Source organism: Panthera leo, chromosome A3 (genome assembly GCF_018350215.1).
Source record: "Panthera leo isolate Ple1 chromosome A3, P.leo_Ple1_pat1.1, whole genome shotgun sequence".
NCBI classification, from domain to species: domain Eukaryota; kingdom Metazoa; phylum Chordata; class Mammalia; order Carnivora; family Felidae; genus Panthera; species Panthera leo.
In genome coordinates, this window is record NC_056681.1 from 58945244 (window position 1) to 58969946 (window position 24703).

The 24703-nt window shown below is 45.6% G+C and overlaps 1 protein-coding gene across 1 annotated transcript in view; it reads right to left on the reverse strand.

Moving 5' to 3' along the window:
* The window catches only part of NPAS2 (neuronal PAS domain protein 2), a 194090-nt gene that overhangs the window by 73993 nt on the left and 95394 nt on the right, over positions 1-24703 (reverse strand). The window contains exon 5 of the mRNA XM_042931973.1: positions 10519-10572. Within this exon, the coding sequence (XP_042787907.1) occupies positions 10519-10572 (54 nt within the window). The remainder of the gene's footprint in view (positions 1-10518; positions 10573-24703) is intronic.

Genomic DNA, 24703 nt, shown 5'->3' on the forward strand with positions numbered 1-24703 from the left:
TTTTGTCTTGTTTTGTTTTGCTTTTTTTAACTTGAGAATGTCTTCACTTACCTTCATCTCTGAAGGATATTTTTATTGGACATAGAATTCTGGGCTAATGGTTCTTTCCTTTAAACTTTTAAAAAATATTGTGTCACTACTAGATAGATGGCTTCCATAGTTTCTGATAAGAAATTCATGGTGCTATCTAGATTTATCCCATGTGGCTGGTCTTGGATGTCGGGTGGTGGTCTATCCTGCGGTTCAGTCTGAAAGTCTACGGTATACTACTTAAGGTCAGACCCGTGCATATTCAGATTGGTGGGGAGCTCAGGATCTCATAACCTTCTTTATATGTTCACTTTCCTGAGCTCCTTCCTCTCATATCTCTTCCCAGTACTTTTTGGTTCCCAAGGCTCCCTTTTAGTTCCTCTGGCCAGAAAGCTGGTTCTTTGCTTTATTCTGCTTTGCCTCACACTTCCTACATGTGCACCTTCATTTGGGGCCATGCAGTAGGAAAATAGAAAGGAAGAAAAAAACAACAGGGTTTCATCCCACCCTCTTAGAATATAGTTCCTCTGCTCAGAAAGATTCCTTTTCCTCGACATTTTAAGTTTCCTATGGGCCCATGTTGTTGTTGCTGTTGCTACTGTTGCTGCTGCTATCACAGGATTGCTTACAGGGTACAAGGATATGGAGAAAAAAACAAAACAGGGCAGATTTCCCCTCACTCAATCTGAGAATTAGAGACCCTGATCCTGTCCTGCATGTAGAGGGCTTCTCTGTGTCCTCTCTTTGTCAGCACAGATGCCCACTTCTGGGTTTTGGCTGCATTGAGTCTAGGCTAGGGGGTACTAGAGGGAAGAAAATGCCAGTTCAGTAGTACTTCAAATTTTGATACTTTTCCAATCTGCCTCCTACTACATACTTTCAGGGTCCTCAATTAGCTGTTACATACATTTTGCCAAGGTTTTAGAACTGTATTCAGTGTGGTGGACAGGATGGAGTAGGCTGACTCCATCTTACCCAGTTCAGAATGTCCACATATCTTTTCATACTTTTTTTAGTGAGTATGTAAAAGATCCATAGAAATCAAAAGGTGGGAACATAGAATCTGAAGTCCTGATGGCAGGGTCTGTAAAGAAGATTCTTTTGCAGGAAAGTATATAGGGGAGAGCTGGACAATAGTAATAATAGACTCTTAAACTTTTTTTTTTTTCAACGTTTTTTATTTATTTTTGGGACAGAGAGAGACAGAGCATGAACGGGGGAGGGGCAGAGAGAGAGGGAGACACAGAATCGGAAACAGGCTCCAGGCTCTGAGCCATCAGCCCAGAGCCTGACGCGGGGCTCGAACTCACAGACCGCGAGATCATGACCTGGCTGAAGTCGGACGCTTAACCGACTGCGCCACCCAGGCGCCCCAATAATAGACTCTTAAGGAAACATATTTCTGGGTGGCTTTTGGAAAACAAGGAGGATTACAGATTAATTGGGTAGGTCCTTCCCTTGGCATGAGTGTATCACTTTGATGTGATCTAGCATTGAAAAGTATCAAAAGGAAACTATACTGCATATCAACATGGAGTTTATTAAGCCAATAAAACTACTCTCCCTACTGACTGAGGATAAATTTGGGTACCCATACTGGTCTAGCTAGGGCACATGGGGTGAGAGGCAGAGGTGTAGGCTCCCAGAGCTCTGGAATTCCACAGGAGGGTTGTACTTGCATTTCAGGATCTAAGTGAGATTTAACACAGCCACTGGCATTCTTATAAGATGACGGTGCTTATGGTATATCAGGGGGACTCAAGGAAGGAGAGGTATTACACAAAGGGAGGTGGGATAGGACCATGGTTCCAAGGTCAAGTGTTGTGGAAGGGGGTTGAGCATATATGCACATGTACACACACAAACACACCCCTCTTGTATTTCTCCAATAAGTGGTACCTTGAATGCCCTTTTATTGGGGGATTTCATGAAATAGATGCATATTATATAAACCATACTCAGTGCTTCTCTCCTTTTCTTCTTGGTGAGGAGATGATCACAGGGTGTGCACACTTAGTGTGCAAGACTGGGTTTTACACTCAACTACTCAAGAGGCATAGCTATAGCTGAGATGGGGATCAGGTCCTTCTGAGAAACCTGTGGCATAGACCAAGAAGAAAGATGCTCATCTCCCATCCTTCTAGGGAGGCCCCCATGGCAGGAATGGGGAGTTTGAGCATGTAGGTGAATGTGTACTCAGTCCTCTCTAAATTCACAAGGGCACATGACAGTGATGCAGGTGCATTTTATGTCACCAAAAATCCTGTGTTTCCCTAAGGGGAAGAAATTAAAAATCACTGTATCAGAACTCCTGATTGGTGAGCTAGATCAGGAATAAAGAACAAATCAGTGGAAAAGGGGAAAAAATTACTATAATGAGTGGACTCTTCCTTTTAATCTACTTCATGTGCAGACAGGTCTGGCTGGTGGCACCTGCTGCTTACACCTCTCCAGCATCCAGTGAGAAACTATCCTTAACACCTGACATACTTCCATACTAGGATCTCTTCCTGATGTTTAATCCCAAGGTATCCATCTTTTAAATTAGCCCCAGTAAGTCTAGTTTTATTAACTGAGTAGATAGAACATGCTGATGAGGGAAAATCGAAGATGCTCTCTGAATCACATGCAGTTGGCCACATGAAATAAAAACTGAAAAAATCAAACGCTACCCAATACAGTTGGACAGCAGTGGCCAGAACTGGTGACGGAAGCACCAGTGGGCTTCCCTTGCTGGAACTCCATGAAGTTCCATGAAGTATGCAGTAAGTCTGGAAGTATGTAGTTCCATGAAGAACGGCTTTTTCCCATAGAGGGTCTCCATGGTGAGGAGCTAAAGACATTTTATGAAGTATATTGTTTTCACACTTACAGCTACCCCTGGAAGTTGAAGAGTGGTGGGGTAGCAGAGAACCGGGATGATACAGCTTAGCCGGAGGAACCTTAGACCAGTAACCAGAAGATAGGAGTCCTCATCCTGGTTCTGCTACCTATGCCATGAGAGAGAGTGGACAAGGGATTTCCACCTCCATGGACCTTGGCTTCCTCTTACAGAATAGTGAGGACACTGATAAGGTGATTTCAAGCTGGAGAATTAAAAATTGTCTGAAATTCACTCCCCCCATTAAAAGGTGAGTTCTAATTCCCCTCCCGTTGAGTGTGGGCTGGCTGGCCTCAGTGACTTGTGTCTAAGGGAACAGAATGTAGCACAAGGGAACTGCCTGACGTCCAAGGTCAGGGAGTAAGAGGACACACAGCTCCCCACTGACTCTCTTGTCCATGACGCTCACCCTGGAACCCAGTCACGTGTTGTGAGGAAGCCGCTACATCTCCATACGGAAAGCCACAGTCCCAGCTGACAGCCTACATCAACCACTAGCCATGGGAATGAGTGTGTCTTCAGGTGGTGCCAGCCCACCATCTCAGCTCTAGCTGAGACCACATGGGACAGAGACAAGCATTCCCTTCTAGGCCATACCCATATTGAAGATCCACAGGCAAATAAATGCTGTCGCTTTAATCCTGTACATTTTGGAGAGGCACATTTACACGGTAACAGATACTCAGGAGAGTTAATGCCTAAAGAAAGACTCAGTGATGCCCAAGGTTCCTTCCAGACCAGGAATTCTGGCATATCTACACTGAGCTAACTAGTTCCACATTATAGTATGAGACAGGAACTGATAAGCGTGCAGATGAGCCCTCTCAGACTTGAGTATTATACACAGAGCAAAATGAACCTGTTTGAGAAGGCTATCCTTATTGGAATTAGGTCTTATGCTTCTTTTGAAGTCTCTACAAGTCTTTGGAGTACCTGAAACAGAGGGAGTGGTTGAGGAATGAACTCACAGTTTCTTGTAGAATTGAAATATATCAAGTAGGTGCTCACTGTCAACATCCGGAGAGGCAAATGGAACAATGCAATGCTCACAGGCATGACATAAATTTAAGTATGTTCCACATTAAGACAGTCCTATCCGTGAAAGGTCAACTTTCATGAAGAATAAATTAGAGTCTGATCAGCCACATTAACAAAAACCTTGTAAGAGTATTCCCTTTAAAATTTGATGGACATGTAGGAAGAGACAGGAAATACGTCAAAATGTTAACGGTGTCTATCTCTAGGTAGTATGATTATAAATGAGATTTATTTACTTCTTTAAACATTTTACTATTTTTCAAATGTTGTTTTGGTGTATTTTCATATGTAAGAAAATGTGCTAAAATGATGGGAATAAAGTTGATTTAAGACAGTGTTGGGTAAAAGGGCTTCCATGGAAAATCATGAAGAATTATTTTGGGAAAAAGGACTATGGTCAGAGAAGTTTATTTTGTTGTTACCAATTTTTGTTTTTTTCCTCCAGATAATTTTTTAAATTCACAGTTACATAAAATGGAACAGATTTTGGTTTATTTTCTAATTGCAGTTTTAGCACTTTCAATGTGCTAAGGAGCCCTGAAACTCTCCAAAAGGGAGAAAAAGTAAACAGCATGGCCCAAACTTGTCTTGGGGGGGGGCATTTCCTGAGGTTAGTGTTGTTCAGAATACATTCCAGGGAACTCTGACATAAAGCAAGTTCCATTTAAAGCCAGTGCAGTCCCTTCCTGTGCCCAGGCCTGGGTCCTTGGGACAGGTGCACACCTCCTCATGACCATAAGTCAGACAGCCTCCCTGCACGCCCAGACTGTGGGGGCTGGGGACACCACTGAGCTCAGGAGCCTTCAGCAGCTTGGTTCCAGGAAAGAATATCATCTGGGTGTGTGGAGAGAAAAGTCATCCCATGTGGAGCTAGATGGGTCAGGATGATGTCTCCCTCACCTCATGGAGAATTCTGGAGACTCAATTTGTTTTCTACCGCAGACATTTGGTGAAGTGTTTGTGGGATGACTGTGCTCGGCTTGTGCTATTCCTTCTTCCTGAGATGTAACCGGAACATCTTTACTTTTACCCAGAGGTATCAGGAAATGTTGGGGCCCAAATGAGAAGCTGGCCTAATTTTCCAGTGATTCTTACTTAACAGTCACACAGGGAGAGTTTCATGGGAGCACAATCTTTAGCAACTTGTCACTGAAATTCTCAAAGGAATATTTAGCTTTTTCTGCAGAAAAGAAACATTTTCAAAATGGCGGACTTCTGCCCATCCCTTTTTCAATTTAAAATTTATTGAAATTATTGAAAGAGTTTTTAGTGAATTCTTCTCTACCTCAGATGCTCCCAGAGAATTTCTGGGTGTCCCTGAGCTAAGACTTTCCCAAGTTTCTAAGCCTACCAGGCATACAATTCTCTTTCTGACAATGCTTCTTAGCTGACCAAAGTACCCCACTAGGGTAGAAGCCAAGAGCCCCAAATAGAGGGAGGCCCTTTTTCCATTCTGCTGTTTACTGGGCCACAGTAAGAATTAGCATTCTGCCTGCGAGTACAGTTCTACTTTTTCCCTTTGTTTGGAATACAGAATCACTCATCTGGAAATTACAGGGTAATATAAATGAATCGTGTGTCCTGATACGTCTATATTCTTGCAATGCCTGCTGCTGCCTTAATCACCAAATAAAACAAACAGAAAGGAAGTATCAAAAATGTTTTTACTATCATTTTTTTCCCTGTGTTGGGGCTTATGATGATATGCGTAACTCCCAGTCAAGAGCCTATGAAAGAAAATCACAGCAAAATTAGCAAGATAGGCTCAAGCTGGAAACATCGACATATACTGCACAGGGTCAGGCTTTTCATTCTGCACTGAGCCTGTACACAGGGGCATCAGTGAGTGTGCCCGGAGCTGGAGTCCTCCAAGTGGGCTACAACCTTCGTGGATCGGACTAGCCTTTCCTTTCAGACCTACAGAATTTACATCTAGAGAAATGAAACAATAAAATGAGGCCAGTCTTTCCTCTTAACCATATTACTCTCCATGAAAGGCACTTGGCTGAGAAACAGAGCTTATGAATTGTGACCATCATCCTGGCTTAGCTCAACACAGACCCTGCAAGATATGATTTCTCCTTTATGCTTGTTTTCAAGAAAGCCTCCCTAACTTGCCCCAAAATCCTTTGAGGGCAGGGTGATGCTGTGTATCCTCCTCTTTATCTTCCCGCTGCTTAGTACATTTCTTAGTTAACCAACACTGATGGAAGGGTGCCCGAATGGTCTCAGTCATTGGTCCATGTCGACAAACTACCCTGGGGGGAGCCAGGAGGAATACTAAGGCTAAAGCTTTTCTTTTTGCAACACTTGCTTCTGCAAAAGTGCATGGATGAGTGTCTCGGTTGCAGCGATGTTCTCTCCCTCTTGCCTGGCCATTTTATCAGTGTTAAGACTGTAAGGATGAGGGTCAAAGAATAATAAAATTGTTTAGCTTGTGTTTGCAAACCAGCATCCTTTATTGAGAACCCCAAGCTATTTTGCCTGACATTCTTCATTCTTATTAACAAAAGGCAGCGATAGCTCTCAACTCACCACCCATCTTCCCTCCTGCGACAAAAATGCACACAATTAGGGAAACAAAACTTCCCAGCTGGTAGGAGTTAATGTAACTTTAACGAATGCTGATGAATTACTCATTCAATACTGGACAGAAGGAAGAGGCCACCATGAAAGAATTTCCTCTTAGTGTTCCGTTCTCTCAAGAAATGGAGTAAGTTGTACTTTACAACACTGCAAAGTTATAGAAACTGGCTTTCTTTGGAAAGCGAGGATTCATACAACACTTTCTGTCCCTACCCCTTGGGCACATGGTTGACCAAAGGGAGTAGCTTCCACTTACTGACTGTCAGGAGAGGTCCTTAGGAGCCCAGAACTCGAAATCATACCTTGGTTTGAATCCCTGCCTGCCATTTACTGGCTGTGTGGTTCCAGGCCCTGGCTTTCTCAACTGTAAAATGAGGCTGGTAAAAGCCTATGTTGAGGGGGGTGTTGTGAGGATGAGAGAGCTTACGCATGTCAGCTGCCGCAGGCACACACTGAGTGCTCCATACATCTTAGCATTTCTTATTAGCACTGTGTTCCCTGCAGTGTGCGAGGAGGCGCTTACACGCAGCTGCATTTAGTTCCTCAGTAACAGAAGTTGAGTAACTCATCCAAGGACAGAAAGTAAAAGCGTCAGAAGTCAAAGCCAGGCCTGTCTCATTCCTAACTAAGCTCTGCACTTCCTGCCCCACTGCGCCACTTCCTGGATGACTCCCCCCGCCACACACACAGACACACGTCCCGCAAAACTATGTCACACCAGAATTAGAAAGGCATGTGCATCACTGGACCACAAAATGGTAAACTGTGAACCTCATTATCTAGGGATTCCAAATGTCTCTCAATCAGACTGTTTCCTTTTTGAGTTCATGGACCATGTTTTTGTATTGTCCCTAAGGAAAAACAGCAAATAGTTCTGACACACAATAGGCACTCAGTACTCGCTGGTTTTACACGGAAATTCGCAGAAGAAAGTGGACCTGTGTCCCGGTTCAGAATACTTGATCAAACAATCCGAACAAACCATGAATTGCCCAAAGCTTTGGAAACCTTGCCCAACATAGCGTGTGTTTTCTGGAGACAATGAGGGTTTTGATCTGAAGCTAAGCGTTTCTAATCTTGTCAAAAAAAAAACTGTGTGAGTGAAAACTATTCCTCTCAGGCCTCCAGGTGGGATTAGGGGAAGGGCCTCCCGATGCTGCTGCTACAAAACCTGCACAACCAGAGGCTTTGAGACGGATATAATCTTAGGATTATGGTTATTTCCTCCTGGGTTCTCCCAAGTGTTATGAGGGATCCTGCATTATTACTGCTATTCTGGCAAACAGATCTGGGTATTGCCAAGCGTTCTAGACCTGTTTCCCCAACTGAGGTCGAGAGGGGGTGAGGGCCAGCCAGCAACCTCACTACCCCAGATGTGTGCCTGGAGACTCCCAAACGGGCAGTGTGAGAGCATGCGTGCCCACCTCCTCAAAGCCACGGGGGGTGGGAGTGAATGGAAAGAAACTGCATACGACCTGATTTATTTCTAAGAACTTTTAGCCAAGATTTTCTTGGAATGTCTCCATCTGGTGACCCCTGAGAATGGTAGCATTTCATCTCCTCTGCATTTTGAGGTAAGCAGTGCAGTAGAGGGAGGGCTGAGGTGGGGGGGCCTGGGAGGTGACATTAACATGAGGATGGCAGAAGCAAACTCCCATGGACTCCGAAGTTACACCACGACACAGCTCTCAGTGTGGGCCTGCCAGACAGACTGGGTTAGTCCCTACATGAAGGGATTTTCTTGTAGTCTGGGGAATAGGACCAGAATCTGAGGTTAGGAAGCCTGTTTAACTTTAACGTCTGCCATTTGTGAGAGCTTTATGATGTTACTGAGCCTTCGTTTCTTCCTCTGTAGAATGGGGATAACAATGAAACACACCTCAGAGAACATTGAGATGACACGAGCTAACGCATAGAAAAGTACTTAGTGTAGAGGATTAGGACACACAAGAAGCACTCGGTGACTGCTGGCCACCCCTACCCATCTTTTCATGCTGCTAACCAAGGAGAATACCTTGTAAATGTATGAGAGTGTCCTGTATTTTCACACGTGTGTAACGATTAACACGCATACACACACACGAAAGAGCTTCTTTGTGTATTTTGTGGCTGCCTCCCCAAATAACCCTGTCGCTGCAGGACAGAAATGATTGCCTAGTGTTGCAGGTGAGGAAGTGGAAGCGGGGAGAGGTGAGGGTTTGTTGGAATTCATCATCTGGGACAGCGCTGCTGTCTGCCTTTGCACGCAATCCACAGCTACCTGGGAGGAAACCAAGAGGTCAAACACACAGAGGAAAGAACCGGAAGCCAGTCTGTCTGTGAGAGAGGGCAGGAAGATTCTATTCTTGTCTGGTCTGGGTTAGTCTATTCATCCACTTGTTACTTGGGACCACAGGGATTTTGTGACCCTTGAAGGCTGTGGCCTAAGGTTTGAGAAGCATGGCTGTGGGGAGTCCTGTTTCCCAATGCCAAGGGAAGGGCATGTTCCTTCAGAATAAACTGAGGTATTATTTGAATTGTTGTCTATTCAAATTTTTATCAGAGAAAATTTGAAACATGGAGAAGTATAGAGGTAAGAGTATGATGAACCCGCCCCGTGCTGACCATCCAGTTTCGACAATCCTCACTCCATGCCAACCCCGTCTGGCCTACAACTCTGGCCATTTCCCCTGCTCCCTGATTTTTCTTTAAGGAAATACTTGGGGGAATTAACAACCAATACAGACTCCCACTGTGTTCTGCAGATTCAGGTCTAGCAGGTCTGGAGTGGCTGGGGATTTGTTGTCTTCATGCCCACCACCCTTTCCGCCCCCCAACTGGTGACACTGGAAAGACAGATGCCCCTCTCCCTGGAGATGCCAAACTGGGGGATCTCTGAAGGCTGCAACATTTGCAAGTGGAGGATTCTGTAAGTGACAACCAGGCAGTGGGTTCTGTGAAGGGAAGTGGGCAATCCCTTCAGCCATGCAACTGTTCAAGAGCCTGTCACAGGGGACTGAAGGACCGTCCCCTCTTCCTCCCCCTGCCCCCAGGTATACACACAACTGTGGGAACAGAAAGAGATGAGACTGGAGGGAGAAGGCTTGTCCTCAGGCCTGAGTGAAGACTTTCCCAGGAGAACACACTCCATTGCTGGGCCTGTCACTTGCAGCTTGATCATCTGTAGTCACCTACAAACCACCTACCATTCACCCGTGTCCTCCTCGTATCATCTTTATTTCCCTGAAGCCTGACATAGTAACTGCCCACGGGGGCAAACTGTGCGATGTTGGTAACATTTGACAGGTCTTTACCTTCAAAATATCAGCTTTATGACTCCACTTTACCCACAGTAGGTAGTCAATCAATGCCCAGTGAAGGAATAAGCAAGAATAGGGTTATAAGAGCTCTGACATGCCAGCAAATGAACTAGGATTTCTGGCCAATCCCACAGCAGTGCAAGGTGGCTACGATATCTCCAGGTGCAGGTGAGAAAACTGAGATAGGGTATATGGAAGCACGTAGCACATGAGGGTGATTACTACGTGGTCAACATCTGGGAATGATTATTACTATTATTGTCCAAAGCCAGGCAACTCCCCACAGCAGAGCGGGATTTGAACTCAGGTCTGCCTGGCTCTCCGGTCATGCTGCCTTGCTAAGCAGTGTCTGTGCTGGAAAAGCAAGAGCCAGCGGCCTCTCAAAGGAGACCCAAGTCACCAGGGTTAAGACATGAACATGTGGAAAATATAAACCACCTGGCAAGTCCCAGACAATGAGGAATTTCAGGATAAGGAACAAAATTGGGGGAGCTGGTCTACATTTTTTTAGTAGAGCACTACAATATTTCAAGGAGAGTGGGTACCGAGAACATGTCCCTAGTGCCCTGTCCCGCTGCACAGGACATGCACAGGATAGCTCATCTATGTTGGAAGAGGACAAGCATGTTTGAGCCTCATAGATGGCATGGAACAGACCAAGGCAGGGAAGATGCTCCTTCTTACCTCTTTGCCCTGTCTTTCTCATCTTCATCCATTAGATTTTCTACACAGTTTTTCCTGCAAAAAAAGAACAGATGATTAGCGTCTACTTCTAGACCTTTCTTCTAGGTCTTTCCTGGGGTCGTTGTTTTGCTCTGATTTAACCCACAAGTCTTAGCCCAGAGGTTCTCAAACTTTTTGGTTCCAGCAAAACCCTTTACACTCTCAAAAATGACTGAGGATCCAAAGAGCTCTTGTATATGTATGTGGGTTCAAACTGAAAAATCTTAAATCCCCAAACACTCATTCTAGGTGTCAGAGCCATGCAGTCATAGCTTTCAAGGAGCTTCTAGAAAGGTTCACTGTATATTCACAAGCGTCAAAAAGGCAAATAATGTGTTTGTATTAGGAAAGTTGTTTTGACCTCCCGGACCCACCAGGGGTCCCCCAGACTGCACTTTGACAACTGTTGTCTACACCCGGCTCAAGGAAGTATCTGTTTATCTCAAACCTTAAACCTGCAAGGTGCCCATGACATTGTAAAGAACAGCATTTATCTATCTGGTCATTCAAATACACAGACCCCTCTTACATGCAGCTGGGAAGAAATTGGGGCCCCAAAGGACTATAATCCATAGTCCTTCCAGGCATTTACACTTCCCTAGACAGTCAAGGCACACAGATGTGAAAAATTAAGTAACAATCCAGGAATGTTCTTGTAGCCCAAAGTCATCAGAGACTAGCTCACCGCCCAGAACCTGTACTCTCCTAGGCAGCCGGCTGGATTTCTTGCTGCCCCACAGATCTGGGTCCCTCTGTCACATGCAGGCATGCTCGGACTCTTTATTTCATTCACATGTTTCCCAGGGTCCCGCCTGTTTGGGGAACCCCCTCCAGCCAGCCCTCAGAGCAGAAACACTCTCAGGGTGTCCATGAGGCCACAGCCTGCAGGGAGAACTGTAGGAGAATTATGCGGTAGCATAGAGGGCAGAGTGGCTGAGATATGGGTGCGGACCCCAGGGAAGCTGAATCGCCACTGCCCACACGCTTCTGTTGTAAGAGGGTCTGAAGTCAGAACTCCAAAACCAACGCTTTGCAAATGCACTAACACTCTCGAAACTTAAAGTTTTAGATAACCTTTTACTGGGGCAAATGAATATTTCTAAGATAATTTGGTTTTGTGATCTGGGTCTGACAAGTGCACAGGGATGGGTGTGAGCTGGAAGAGGAGGAGGAATTCTAGCTACAGCCCTTGTTTACACACATGCCCCATTCAGTAAACGGAAAGGCATATTTTGGTGATAGACTTGCAAGACACGCTATTCGGCAGTTAAGGCTTGTATCGTAATTAAAATGGGGTTAACACATCTGCAAACAGGCATGTGCTTAATGTCTCCCAGATGGAATCTGTTCAAAGTTTTAAGATGTGAAAAATACGGCATCAACTCATTTAGTGATGCACTACCCCAGGTCCCTGCTCTGAAGAAAGTGCTGGCTGCCCATGCGTCCAGGTCACGAGCAAGGACCCAGCCAAGCCAAGCCCTTCACCCGGTGCCCCTGGACAGAGCACGTTCTCAGGAGGGATGTGGGCTTCACACTGCTTTCCTGAGGTTCCGGAATCCTGTTTGGATTACTGGGATTGCTTAGTCATAAATGAAACATTTAGGAGTGACTAATAGCTATTCTTTATTGACCACATCTTCTCTGTTTTATATTTGTTTGTCCTTAAACATTTCCTGAATCCATGAAGCTGTGATGACCTATACCTCCTTCCTCTTCTTCCCCATCCCTCCTGTTGTCTTGACTGATTCCTGTCATCTGTCCCCTGTCTGTGCCACTCTGCTCAACTGTGCCTGGTGAGACAGGGCCCCTAAGCCAAGTTCCTCAGTAGCACCTGCCACAGGAGCCCCACACTGAAGTCCTCACTGTCTTGTCACTGAGCCCATTGTGTCCCATGCCCTCCCCAGGTTTTTTTTTTTTTTTAATTAAATACACATGACATAAAATTGATCACTCTTACGTGTATAGTTCAGTGGGATTAAGTGCATTCATATTGCTGTGCAGCCATCACCACCATCTCCAGAAAGTCTTTGCATTTTATAAAATTGCAACTCTGTGTCCATTAAACACTAACTCCCCATTCCCTCTCTCCCCAGACCCTGGCAACCACCATTCCTCCATTCCTTTCTTTTTTTTTAAATCAATTTTTTTAATGTTTATTTATTTTTGAGAGAGAGAGCACGCGCGTGCAAGTGGGGGAGGGGCAGAGAGAGAGGGAGACACAGAATCTGAGGCAGGCTCCAGCCTTGAGCTGTCAGCACAGAGCCTGACACGGGGCTTGAACTCACAGACCATGAGATCATGATCTGAGCTGAAGTAGGTTGCTTAACCGACTGAGCCACCCAGGTGCTCCCATTCCTTCCTTTTTAGGGCTGAATAATATTCTATTGTGTGTTTATACCACCTTTTGTTCATCCAGTCATCCATCCACGGACACTGGGTGGCTTCCACCTGTTGACTGTTATGAGTAGTGCTGCTATGAACATGGCTATGCTCCTCCTGCCTCATGTTTTTGAGCCATTCTTTTACTTCACGATGTGCAGAAGCTAGACAGGGTCCAAAGGCACACAAGAAAAGGGGGAGGGTCAAAGGCAAAAAAATCTCTCCTGTGAGGTTTGGGTAAAGGAAGAGTAGAGAAGTTTAAGAGGTGACGACTACTCTTCCCAGTTGCATAAAGAGTTTCCAATGAAAAGGATTTTGAGCAGTTTGTTTTGTTTTTTTACGACCACACAGAGCCAGGGAAGAGAAAATGAGCTTAAGTGAAGGCAGAAGAGAGTCTGTCTGGAGCTGAGAAAATAACTATTGTTGTGATTAACCCCAAGAGTGAACAAGGGAGGGAAGCTATAGAATCTTTACTCTCGATAAATATATATTCTAAGTATGTTAGATGTTTATGAGATTTATTAGCCAGAATCCCAACAGGAAACAGGACTTCATTACCAAGCTGTGGGTGGGGTAGGGGAACCAAGAGGGATGGTATGGTTACCTAGGGTTGGTATCAGATGAGCTGTTACCAGCTCTGAGGGTGAAGGGACCAGAGGCAAATAGTTTGCCAAACCTGGAAGGAGTATGTCATATAGGGGAGGCAGCATTTGGTGGAAGGATGCAGCCGGCATGAAGAAACCTTTTGAGAGGGGAGTCAAGGGAATAAATACCTCACTTCACTCTCCACCCATCTCATCGCCTGTTTGTGTCTCTTATTAGCTATACCACCCAGAAGGCTGAGGCAGGGAGGCCATGATATCACCCACGTGGGGAAGCCCCCAGTGCAGAGTGAAGGGTGGAGAGGTGTGAAGGGGAACAGGAAGGACACCCAGCATGCCACTAATGTTCATCTCTGAGGAGCTCTTCCAGTTCTGGATATGTCTGGATTTTTCTGGAACACAAACTATTTGGAGTCTTTTAAAAACCTTTTACAACTGTCCAAATTTGAAGTATAGGCATCTACATGTAGAAATAATAACACTCAAGAAATAATAATACAATAATGATGAGAGGCTGAGGAAGGAGAGCCTGGCAGAGAAGTGTCTTGTAACTATTTAAGCCACAAAATCAGTAACGATAGATTGTAACCCACAGAAGAAACTATTCAGGCGTCTATACTGCTACAAAGAAAGAAAGAAACAGGGGCAGGGTGACAGATCTCCCTTACAGAAGAATTCTAATTAATAAATGTAGAAAGAATATGGGAAATAGAAAATCACCATCAGTACCCCATAGTAATAATTGTTGCAGGCAAGATCCACTCATGGATGCTTAATAAGCAAACGTTTGAGAAGACTCAGGATATCTGCATAGTTTAAAGCATCTCCCTCAAGGGTTGTCTGGGTGGCTCAGTCAGTTAAGCATCTGACTCTTAGTTTCAGCTCAGGTCACAATCTCATGGTTTGTGGCTTCAAGCCCTGCATCAGGCTCCATGCTGACAGTGAAGGCCTATTGGGTTCTCTCTCTCTCTTTGCCCCTCCCCCACTTATGCTCTCTCTCTCTCACTCTCTCAAAATAAACTTTAAAAAAGTATTTCCCTCAATATATTTATCAGTTACAAAGGAAAATGGTAACTTTGTAAGTGGAGAAAGTTGGCAGATACCGCCTTCCCTACGGGTCACCAGTGTAAGTTATACCCACGTCTTTTGGTGGAAATAAGTGCTCATTCTCTTGGGTGTTTATGCCTAGGAGTGTAAGTGCTGTATCATATGGTAGCCATATGCTTAGTTTATTAAAAACTGCCAACTGTTTTCCATAGTACTGTACAATTTTACATTTGCACCAGGAACATATGAGAGTTCCAGCAGCTCCACATTCTTGCCAACACTTGGTACTGGTTTCTTACATTTGGTCATTCTAGTGGGTGTGTTGTGGGATCTCACTGGGATTTGAATTTGCATTTCCCTCATGATTGATGATGCTGAGTATCTTTTCATGTGCTTTTTGACCACGGATAGCTTCTTTTGTGAGGTGTCGGTTCAAGTTTTTTGCCCATTTCCTTTTTCTTTTCTTTCTTCTTAAAAATTGGGCTTCTTTTTGTCTTCCTTGTACTGATTTATACGTTTTTCTCTTCTGCATACACTACTTTGCCAGATCTAGAGATCAATTTGTGAACATCTCCCAGTCTGTGGCTGGCCTTTTTTCACTTTCTTGACGGCATCTTTTGGTGAACAGTTTTTAAATTTGATGAAGTCCAATTTATAACTTTTTAATTTCAAGGTTAGTGATTTTTGTGTCCTCAGAAATCTTTGTCACCTCAGTGTCATGAAGAATTATCCTGTTTTCTTCTAGAAGCTTTATCATTTTAGCTTTCACATTTAGATCCACAGTCCACTGCAAATTAAATTTTATGTGTGGGGTAAAAGCAGTCAAGGATCATCTTTTAATTTTTTCCTCCAATCTGGACATTCAGTTACTCCAGGGTGATTTCTTGAAAAGACATTTCTTTTCCTATTGAATTGCACTGGCATTTTTGTCAAATGTCTTGTGTGATCCTATACATATATTAACAGAATCTCTATTCAGCTCCATTTATATACCAAGTCTCTGTAGCAGACACAGGATAAACATTTTTTTAAAAATAAACTCTATTTTGGGGCACCTGGGTAACTCAGTCAGTGAGCATCTGACTTCAGCTCAGGTTATGATCTCACGGTTCATGGATTGGAGCCCTGCATCGGGCTCTGTGCTGGCAGCTCAGAGCCTGGAGCCTGCTTCCGATTCTGTGTCTCCCTCTCTCTCTTCGCCTCCCCCACTCATGTTCTCTCTCTCCCTCTCTCAAAAAATAAACATTAAAAAAATTAGAAAAATAAAAAAATTTTTTAGAACTATTTTGCATTTACAGAAAATACAAAGGCATAGAGTTCCTTTATATCCTGTACCCAGTACCTGCTATTATGAACACCTTATATTAGTATGGTACCTTTGGCACAATTAATGAACATCACTGATGCATTATGATTAAACAAAGTCCATACTTTATTAATATCTTCTTAGTTTTTACCTAATGTCCCTTTTCTGTCCCCAGATCTCATCTGGAACACCACATTACACCTAGTCATTATGCCTCCTTAGTTTCTCAGACTCTCCTTGTTTTGGATGACCTTGACAATTTCGAGGAGTATTTGTAGAATGTCCCTCAATTTGAGTTTGTCCGATGTTTTTTTCTCATGGTCAGGCTGGACATGTGGGTTTTTAGGAGGACGTTCACAGGGGTAAAGTGCCATTCTTATCACTTCATATCAAGGGTAATAACAGCATGTATCTCTGTGGCTCTGGCCTTAATCACCCAGCTGAGGTAGCGACAAACTTATTTTTAAACTGCATGTTAGTTACATTCACACATAGAATACACAGTGTTTTTCTTCAGCTTTCAGATACCCCTTTTCCAGATGAAGAATCTCTAAATTTAAAGTGGTAGATCCAATTATGAACCTCAAAGAAGTACAACGAATATACTATCTTCTCTGTTTTTAGACTTTGAGACATACTTATTGAACTTTCATCAGATTGACAATTGGACCCATTGCTTTAAACTTAGAGGCACTTCACCTGGAAACATATTGAGCATATTATTTGAAGACAGCGAACCTTCTGTGTAGGGAAACTTCTTCTGTTTCCCGACTCTGTAGCATCCTGTATTTGTCTATCTTTATGCCAGTTCTGCACTAGCTTAACTCCTCTGGTTTTACAGGGACTTCTGGTAGCAATGTAGTGTGAGCTTTCCAATTTTGTTCTTCTTATTTAAGATTCTTGGCTATTCTAAGTCTCTGCATTTCCTTGCAGATTTTAGAATTTACATTGTCAATTTCTATAAAATGCCTGCTGCAACCTTGATTGGGAGTGTGTTGAATCTAGAGAACAATTTGGGAAAAGCTGAATCTTAGCGACCCCGAGGCCTCTGATCCATGTACACGGCATCTCTCTGTGAAGAGGTAACGGAGTGCGTTCACTGAAGCACGAACATGGTGTTCATGTGTGAGGGTGGGCTATTCCACAGGCATTCCCCGAGTGCCAGGACACCTTGCGAAGTTCCTGCTCTTGTGGCTCTTAGATGGTGGGGTCAGGCAGGAGAGTGGGGGCAAGCCACAAGCAAGTAAATAAGTAAATATCGTCACCTGCTTGTAACTGCTGTGGAGAAAAATACTGGAGACTCAGGTGCGGGAGGGGAGGCTAGGGAGCGCTATAGTGAGCCAGAGTCTTGCTCTGGGAGCTTTCAGAAGTCAATGCAAGTCCTTGCTAATAAGACCACATTTGACCATGACTTGAGGGAAGTGGGCCATAGGGATGCACACCAGGGAGACTGGACCAAGGTTGGCTTTTGCTCTGAGTGAAAGGGAGGACACTGGAGGTTCTGATCCGAGGGGTGCGAGAGAACTCCCTCAGAGGACAGCTGTGATTCTGGAAAAGAATTAAGTTTACACATGTGACAGTACCCCAGCACAAGCCTGGCCCACAGCAGACACTCAAAAAATCAGGTTATCTTTTTTGACGGCAAGGACCAGGCATCACCCATCTTTACACATGCCATGATGTCTGGACCTGCTCCTTACCCACATGGAGTGCTCAATAAGTATCTGAGGAATGAAGGAGAGAAGGAAGGGAGGGCGAGACAGGCAGAGAGGGAGGAAAGGAAGGTCAGAGCCAGAGCCAAACCCTATCTGAATTCTGATGTGATTGCCTAACACTGACTCCCACAAACTTCTCAATGATCATGGGTAATCCAGAGTAACAGTACTCACGAAGTACATTTAAAGGTACAGCTATGTCCTAAAGACTAAAAATTAAGACAGGAACTGTCGTGTGTGCAGGAGCTATTAACTAAAGCGCTATCGGACTCTTCGGGAAGGGCCTCTGGCTCCCTCACCAACCTCAGCCACAGCAAACTTCTGAAAAACTATAATCTCATGTTATGTCCATCCAGTTCTATGGATGGAATGAGCTGGCTCTGGCTACCTCCCCTTACAAATCAGGAGGCACCACCCAGAAGGGCTGAGTGACCTGACCATGGACACAAGGACTGCAGGCGGAGCCCCCCCTTGCCCCCCACCCCCACCCCGCGTCTCCTTGGAGCTGACTCAGGCATTTCACCCCCAGCCTACTGAGAATGCGTGGATCTCTGACTTCAGGGTCAGGCTGATTTAAATTTCAATTCCAACCCACTTGCTCTATGACCTTGAGCAAGTCCCTTAAACTTCATGAGTTTCTGTTTCCCTTACTCCTAAAGTGAGGCTGACACCCACCAGGCAGAGAGCTCGTGAGCCATAAATGAGAAGTATCTCTGCACGCATGCATACAATAAAGGGCCAGCGTGATGCCTGCAGCACAGGCCTCAAAGTGAGTCCTGTCCATCCCATGCCTGCTTCGCGTAACTGTCCTAACCTTTATGTTCCCACTGTGGTGGTCCTGAGCCCCTGCTAAGGCAGGTAACTCCAGGATCATCCTTTCTTCTCATCTTCACTTGAATTTCAATAAACATACTCTCTGCACAGCAGGAAGGTCACTGCAGAGTGAATGCAGTCACACAGACCTAACATTTCCTAGAGATGCTCCTGACCAGAGAAAGGAAGGACTATATTAGCGGCCATTGGTACCCACAGATGGGTGCTCCTGTCCCACCTCCAGAGACCACCTGTGGCTGCCAGCAAGCAGGGTTGTGGAGACCACCCAGCAGGATGGGGTGCATAAAGCAAGTTGGTTCGGGCCCAGGAAGGAAGCAGACCAGTTGGAGAATCTAACCAAGCAAGGCCAGTGAGCACTGGCTGGACTCAGGAAGTCCCCAGGAATTTATCAGAGAGCCACACCCGCCGCAATAGGAGGCAGAGCTAGTGGGGCACACTGGGTCTCTGAGCTCCTGGGTCTGGCATCCACCTCTGGGAGGGGGAAAAGGCCCTGGTGGCCCGGAGTTGCCAGAAACCCTGCTTCCTCGGTAGCTCTTTGTGACCTCGGGCAAGTATGTGTGCTTCCAGGGTCCTAGTGCCCCTCTGGTGAGGTGGAGACAACAGCAGGGCCTCCTCGTTGTGGGGTTGTAAGAAGAAAATGAGAGAATCAGTGAGAAACCCCCAGCACAGTCCCTGGCACATACAAGTCCTCAAAAATTTCTAGCTACTATTAAGCACGATATCAGTAATGATAAGAAGTTAAAAGCTAGCAGTAGGAACTGGTACCTCAGTCTATAAAATGTCTTTGAGCAGAGTGAGATTATTGTTCCTGTCTCCCAGTCAGTGTTGAAAACTGTGTGTGTAGGTGTGTGTGTGTGTGTGTGTGTGTGTGTGTGTGTGTGTGTGGAAGCAGGCATGGCGGAAAGACAGACAGACATGCACACAGACTGTCCATGGTGTCCAGTGATAACCCAGCAGAAATCTAGGTCATGAGGCTGGGGGTGGGGGGAGAAGGGAATGGAGCAAACACAGAATGACTGAGGATGTCCTCAAGAAATAGCTATTGCCTTTAATTGAACTGAAGAACACAAGTGAGTTCTGTAAGTGACATTTTCATTACCCAGGTGAAATTTCTACCCTAAGAATTCTGGAGCATTCTTTCTCACAGCTACTTACTGCTACATAACTGATTGGAACTCTGGCCCCTGGTGAGCAAGGACCAGCAAATGGCAGTGTAACTCTTTTCTCATGGCACATCTGTCCTGGGTCCCATAGTGTGTCAGCGAGATAGGAGACTAATGAATCATACAGGTGACAGGGACATACTTGGGGACTGGCAGCTCATTTCTGGGTCTCCAGAGAAGCCTACATGCAACATAAATGAAAATTATGTTATTCTACTAACGCAGAGGTTGGTTGGCAATCCTTTTCTGTAAAGGGCTACCTAGTAAATATTTTAAATGCAGTCTCAGGTCTCTGCTGCAACTGCTCAGCTATGCTGTTGCAGTGCAAAAGAAGCCACAGACAGTATGCAAATGAATGAGTGTGGGTGTGTTCCAATAAAACTTTATTTACAAAAGTAGGCTGGGGGCCAGACAGAGTCACTAGAATCACTACTCAGCCTTACTCTTCAGGGTCTTTAATTTCTAACTTTTTGTACAACCACTATAGGCCCAGTGGGTCATTCTGTATCGCCTTGAATTTTCCTCCAACTTACTATTATAAAGCCTGTTGTGTTAAAAGGTCAATGAATTTTACAAAATAAAAGCATGACATTTTCCAACTGGCTGAGAAATGGTTTGAATTATAGACCCCAAGTTAGCTGGAAAATCCTAATATTCCTCCCCACCATACCAACCAAACCTGGTAAATATAGTTCCTTAAAAAGAAAAAATATTAAACGCAAGAATGGGTTGAAATCAAAAGGGGCAATACCAAGCACATGCATCTCCCCCACTGACTGCAGTTTATTTACTGTGGATAGGGAGGGTGCCTTCTGTCCTCCCAGTCAGCCCCTGATGAGGGGACCTCATGTCGTTTTGGATTAACATCTTTGTCTTCCACGTGGGAACTTGATAATGATTTTTTCTCATTATATTTAAGAAATAAAAATACTTTGAAAAACAGTCACTGATGAACTGCAATGCTCACTCGTCTCCCTTTGTCCTCTGGGGGAGGCTAGAAAATAACTTCCACATTTTAATTCTTCCTCTCCAGGGAATGTTGTTTTGGTTGCAATGATTCATTTTCTGGGGGAAAAAATAGCTTTTCTAAAGGAAATGGGCAGTGGAAACCTGAGCACTGCCTGCTCCTGCAATCCCAATTCCCCTCCGACTGAGAAATGCTCGCTACACTCTGGCACATCCCTCGACCTGGGAAATGCAAGGTGGACACGTCTATCCTTAACCCCAACCACTCTGGCAATCCCCCCAGGTAGCCGTGCTTCCCGAGCCTTGCCGGCGGCCTCACTGAGCCCAGTTCCCAGAAACAACTCAGATGAGACCCCACCCCTGCCCCGACCTCAGCAAGTTTCCATGAACACATGAAAATTATACCACAAGCTTCTCCACGGTCAACGCCGAGGTTTTATCTGCCTGGTACCATCATGAGTCCCCCATGCAACGGTCTGATGATTCATTATTCAGGGAAACAGTGACATAGCAATGAAGGAATGGATAGAGAAAGAAACTTAGTTATTGAATAAATTCACAATGACATAGTGTGGCCAGCAAAGAACTTCCAAAATAAGAATCATCTAGATATCTGGATGTTTAGGGTCACCCTAACATGAAATATTACTCTTGCAACCTTTGGAACTTAGGTTCCAATCACTTAAGACTCCTTTCAGAGGGCCCTTTATAAAGTGTAAACCTGAGTCAACCAGAGATTCCGATGGGTGACAGTGTGTGGTCAGGGTGTGGACAATAGATGTCTATAAAAATCAGCAAGAGGGGAAAAGGAGATTTATGAGTCATGTTCAGAGCTGAGTCAGTGAAAGCCTTTGTTGGGAACCACTCGTCAGCTGCCACAGAAAAACTGAAATGAGTCCATAAAACCCTGCTCCAGCCAGCAGCTCCCCTCCACATAACCGTGGGTCCTAAAGCTCCTTCTGGCCCAGGAAACACTCATCCAAATTGTGCTCAAGTTTGTAAGAAGAAGAGCAGAAAAAGAAGTCCATGAGAGGGGAAGTCAAGCTTGTTTTGGACACCCAGGCTGTGGACTTTTGGGCTTCCTATCAGAGCTTCAAATAATGTTTAATAAAAATGTGGGATGTTTCATGTGAACTGCTAACTGTGGGAGGCAACGAAATTACTTTGGGAGCTAACAGGATCTAGGTACGAATGTCCTCCGCCTTTTTCCCTTCACTTAGCGTGGTGGCCTAGACACAGACTCGGGAACAGCTAGCTCACTGCGAATGTGGGGTGATGCCCACTTTCCCCCATCCATACGAGACCCAGGAGGGCAGCTCGCCCATGTAGAGCACTTGGCTGGGGAGAGCTGGGCAAGAAAGGTGAATTGCCTCCTTTTTCACAGTGCAGTGGTCAGAAATCATGACTTTGTGATGAGAGCAGGCCAGACCTCCAGAGCTGCACACCAAATGCCTCCCATCTCACTAGTACAAATGGCTTTACTTTGCATGGTCTTCTCTTTCCTCTCGTTGAAAGATTTTTCTTTTCTTTACAGTTTAAATGAAGAATGTTCTCCATGGAAAGCCAGGGAGCGCGTGCCCACCACTTATGCTAGGACAGCTGGGCCTAGCCAAGCTCATGGGCTGCAAAGAGCCCACGGGAGCACTCTTCATGATGTGAGACCCTATGGTGACTTACCGTATTTAATGTGTTCACTTGCACGGGTATCCATAAAGTTAGATCCTCTGATGCTTCTGCTGTTGGCTCTATGGTACAATTCAGCTGAGAATCATTCCCCCAGGGGAAATGGGTGCTGGCCTGTGGGGCTTTCCTCTGGGGTGGGGAATCCTGACAGGTCATCCGAGCCACCTGGACAGCCCTCCCCTCCTGACATGACTCTGGTTGTATCTGGTGCCTATGGTGGGGAAATGGGCCTTGATGGCTAACATCCAGACGTGTCTAAGCAAGCAGAGGGTGGTCTTGTGCCTTGGGCAGTGTCTGTCTCTCTGCCTGCTCAAAGCCACTACTCCTCTTGTGGGTGCGACATCTTGCATGTGCCTCTGTGGGCAGGCAGTGTGGAGACTGAGCCACAATCACCAATGTCACAAGGGGCCTGGTGAGGGGGCACCCCAAGGAGAGGTCCAGCCCACCAACAGAAAGCAGCCCCTGACTAGGGAGGGCAGAAGGAAAAGGGGTGCCCCACCTCCCCAGTGGACAAATGGCATTCATGAGATGTAACGTAGCCACGACAGGAATGTTCTGTAGAAACAATCCCATGTCTGGATGCCCCACCAGCTTTGGCTGGAGGACGATTTCCAACACAGACTGATGTCCTTCCCTCTCTCGCTGGATGCCCGCCTTCCATTTTCTCTTCCAGAAATACACAGCCCCTTCCACACACGGAGTCTGAAGAAAGTCCTGCCCTATGGACGCAATAATACACATGGGAAGATGAGATGCAAAAACAGAGCTAGGAAGCCCCCAGTCCACCCAAGAGAAGGGGCTCGAAGCACTTCCACCAGGAAGACGTTGGCCAACGGTATGGATGATCACTGCCTGAGACAGTCTTGCTCATCAGACAAGCAAAGAGTGTGAGCAGGTCCAAAAAGGCCTGACTTCTACACCATTTAAAGGCCATTTGGGTTTTTCCCTGGCAGGACTAGAAACCTCCAGTTTTCTCATTTTGTACATTCAGATATTCATGCTGTAAATTAAAGGCATTTTTGATCTCTCTCCTTCCATCTGGCCAGATAACAGTGAAGAAACTGCAAGAGAAAGTATGAGAAGTCTATTTTTTTCTTTTTTCAAACAGAGTTTGAATCCTCTCCTCTTATAAATGTCTAATGAAGCGACCCCAGGAAATGCACAATGTACCTGATGGTCTGACTCTCCCCTGGGGGCAGTGGCTTCAATGTGTCCAGGAGAGTTCCAGACGCAAGCCCCACTGTGAGGACGGTTCAGTCAGACAGGGCTTTGCAATTAGAAAGGGCAGGCCCAGGACGTCTTCCATAAGGCATTTTGCAATGCACAAAATACAGCAGGAATTAGTGAAAAACCGTAAATCGCTAGCTTCTGGCTTTCTCATATGTCAGCTTATTTAATCATGACTCTCTGATCCTACGATTTTCTTCCCTGAACAACTCTAACAGACACTATCCTACGCCCACAAGCAGCAATACAGCAATATTTCAGCAAAGAATAAAGGCAGTAAATACATGTGTGTGTTTGGGGGGCATATATACACCCGCTAGTGCACACTCCCCTCTGCTCAGAGGATCTACTCCACGTTCCTGAGCATGGCATCCACAGCTTTGGATGACAAACTGCCATCCACAGTCACACTGTCCTCTCCTCCGTCCCTGTCCCCTGACACCTACATTGGCAACACCAGCCTCTTCGTCCCTCCAGCCTTATCCATCCAAGGTCAGGGAAGCACCCCTACCCTGCCCCACCTCATTATAATCTCTATTTGTTTCTGCAGTGCCTTGGCCTTACCCAGTCAATCCCTGCGCCAGCCACCTCTTGCCACACACACACACACACACACACTCACACACTCACATGAGAAGGAAGCCCCCTCAAGGGAGGACAAACACAGTTCCCAACTTCTCTGCATCTCAGCAAGCAGAGGTTCCTGGGGCTCAGTACAGGTTCCTGCTACAGGAGATATGGTTGAAGGGCTTCCATTGAGAAATCTGTTTTTAAAGTTTGGAAGGAAGCCTTGGTTCCCAGCAATAATTCACCATAATGCAGGATCTCCAGGAGACAGGCTGAATCAGGATGCAGGATGCCTTGCGCTCAGACCCTGTCCCCACGTCACCTTGGGTGCTGGGGCCTAACCCTTTAGACTAATGGAAAACAGGGCAAACAGATTAAACCACGTTCACCCAGAAGACTGCCATCTGTACGCCTCGGAAAGCTCCTTGCTCTGCCCAGCCCCTCTGGACAACGCTAAACAGGCTTAGCCTGCTGTGGGCAAACAGGAAAAGTAGGTCAGCTCAGCAGCACCGTGCACTGTGTTGAACTACTGATGTGCTGCGTCCTCGGGGAGAGGGGTGTGCCGGCTAGCAGCCCAGCCTGGGTGGCCTGGGCCAGCCTCTAGGGGGCAGCCAGGGGACCCAGGTAATGGGGAAAATTCAAAGAAAGCTTGAGAGA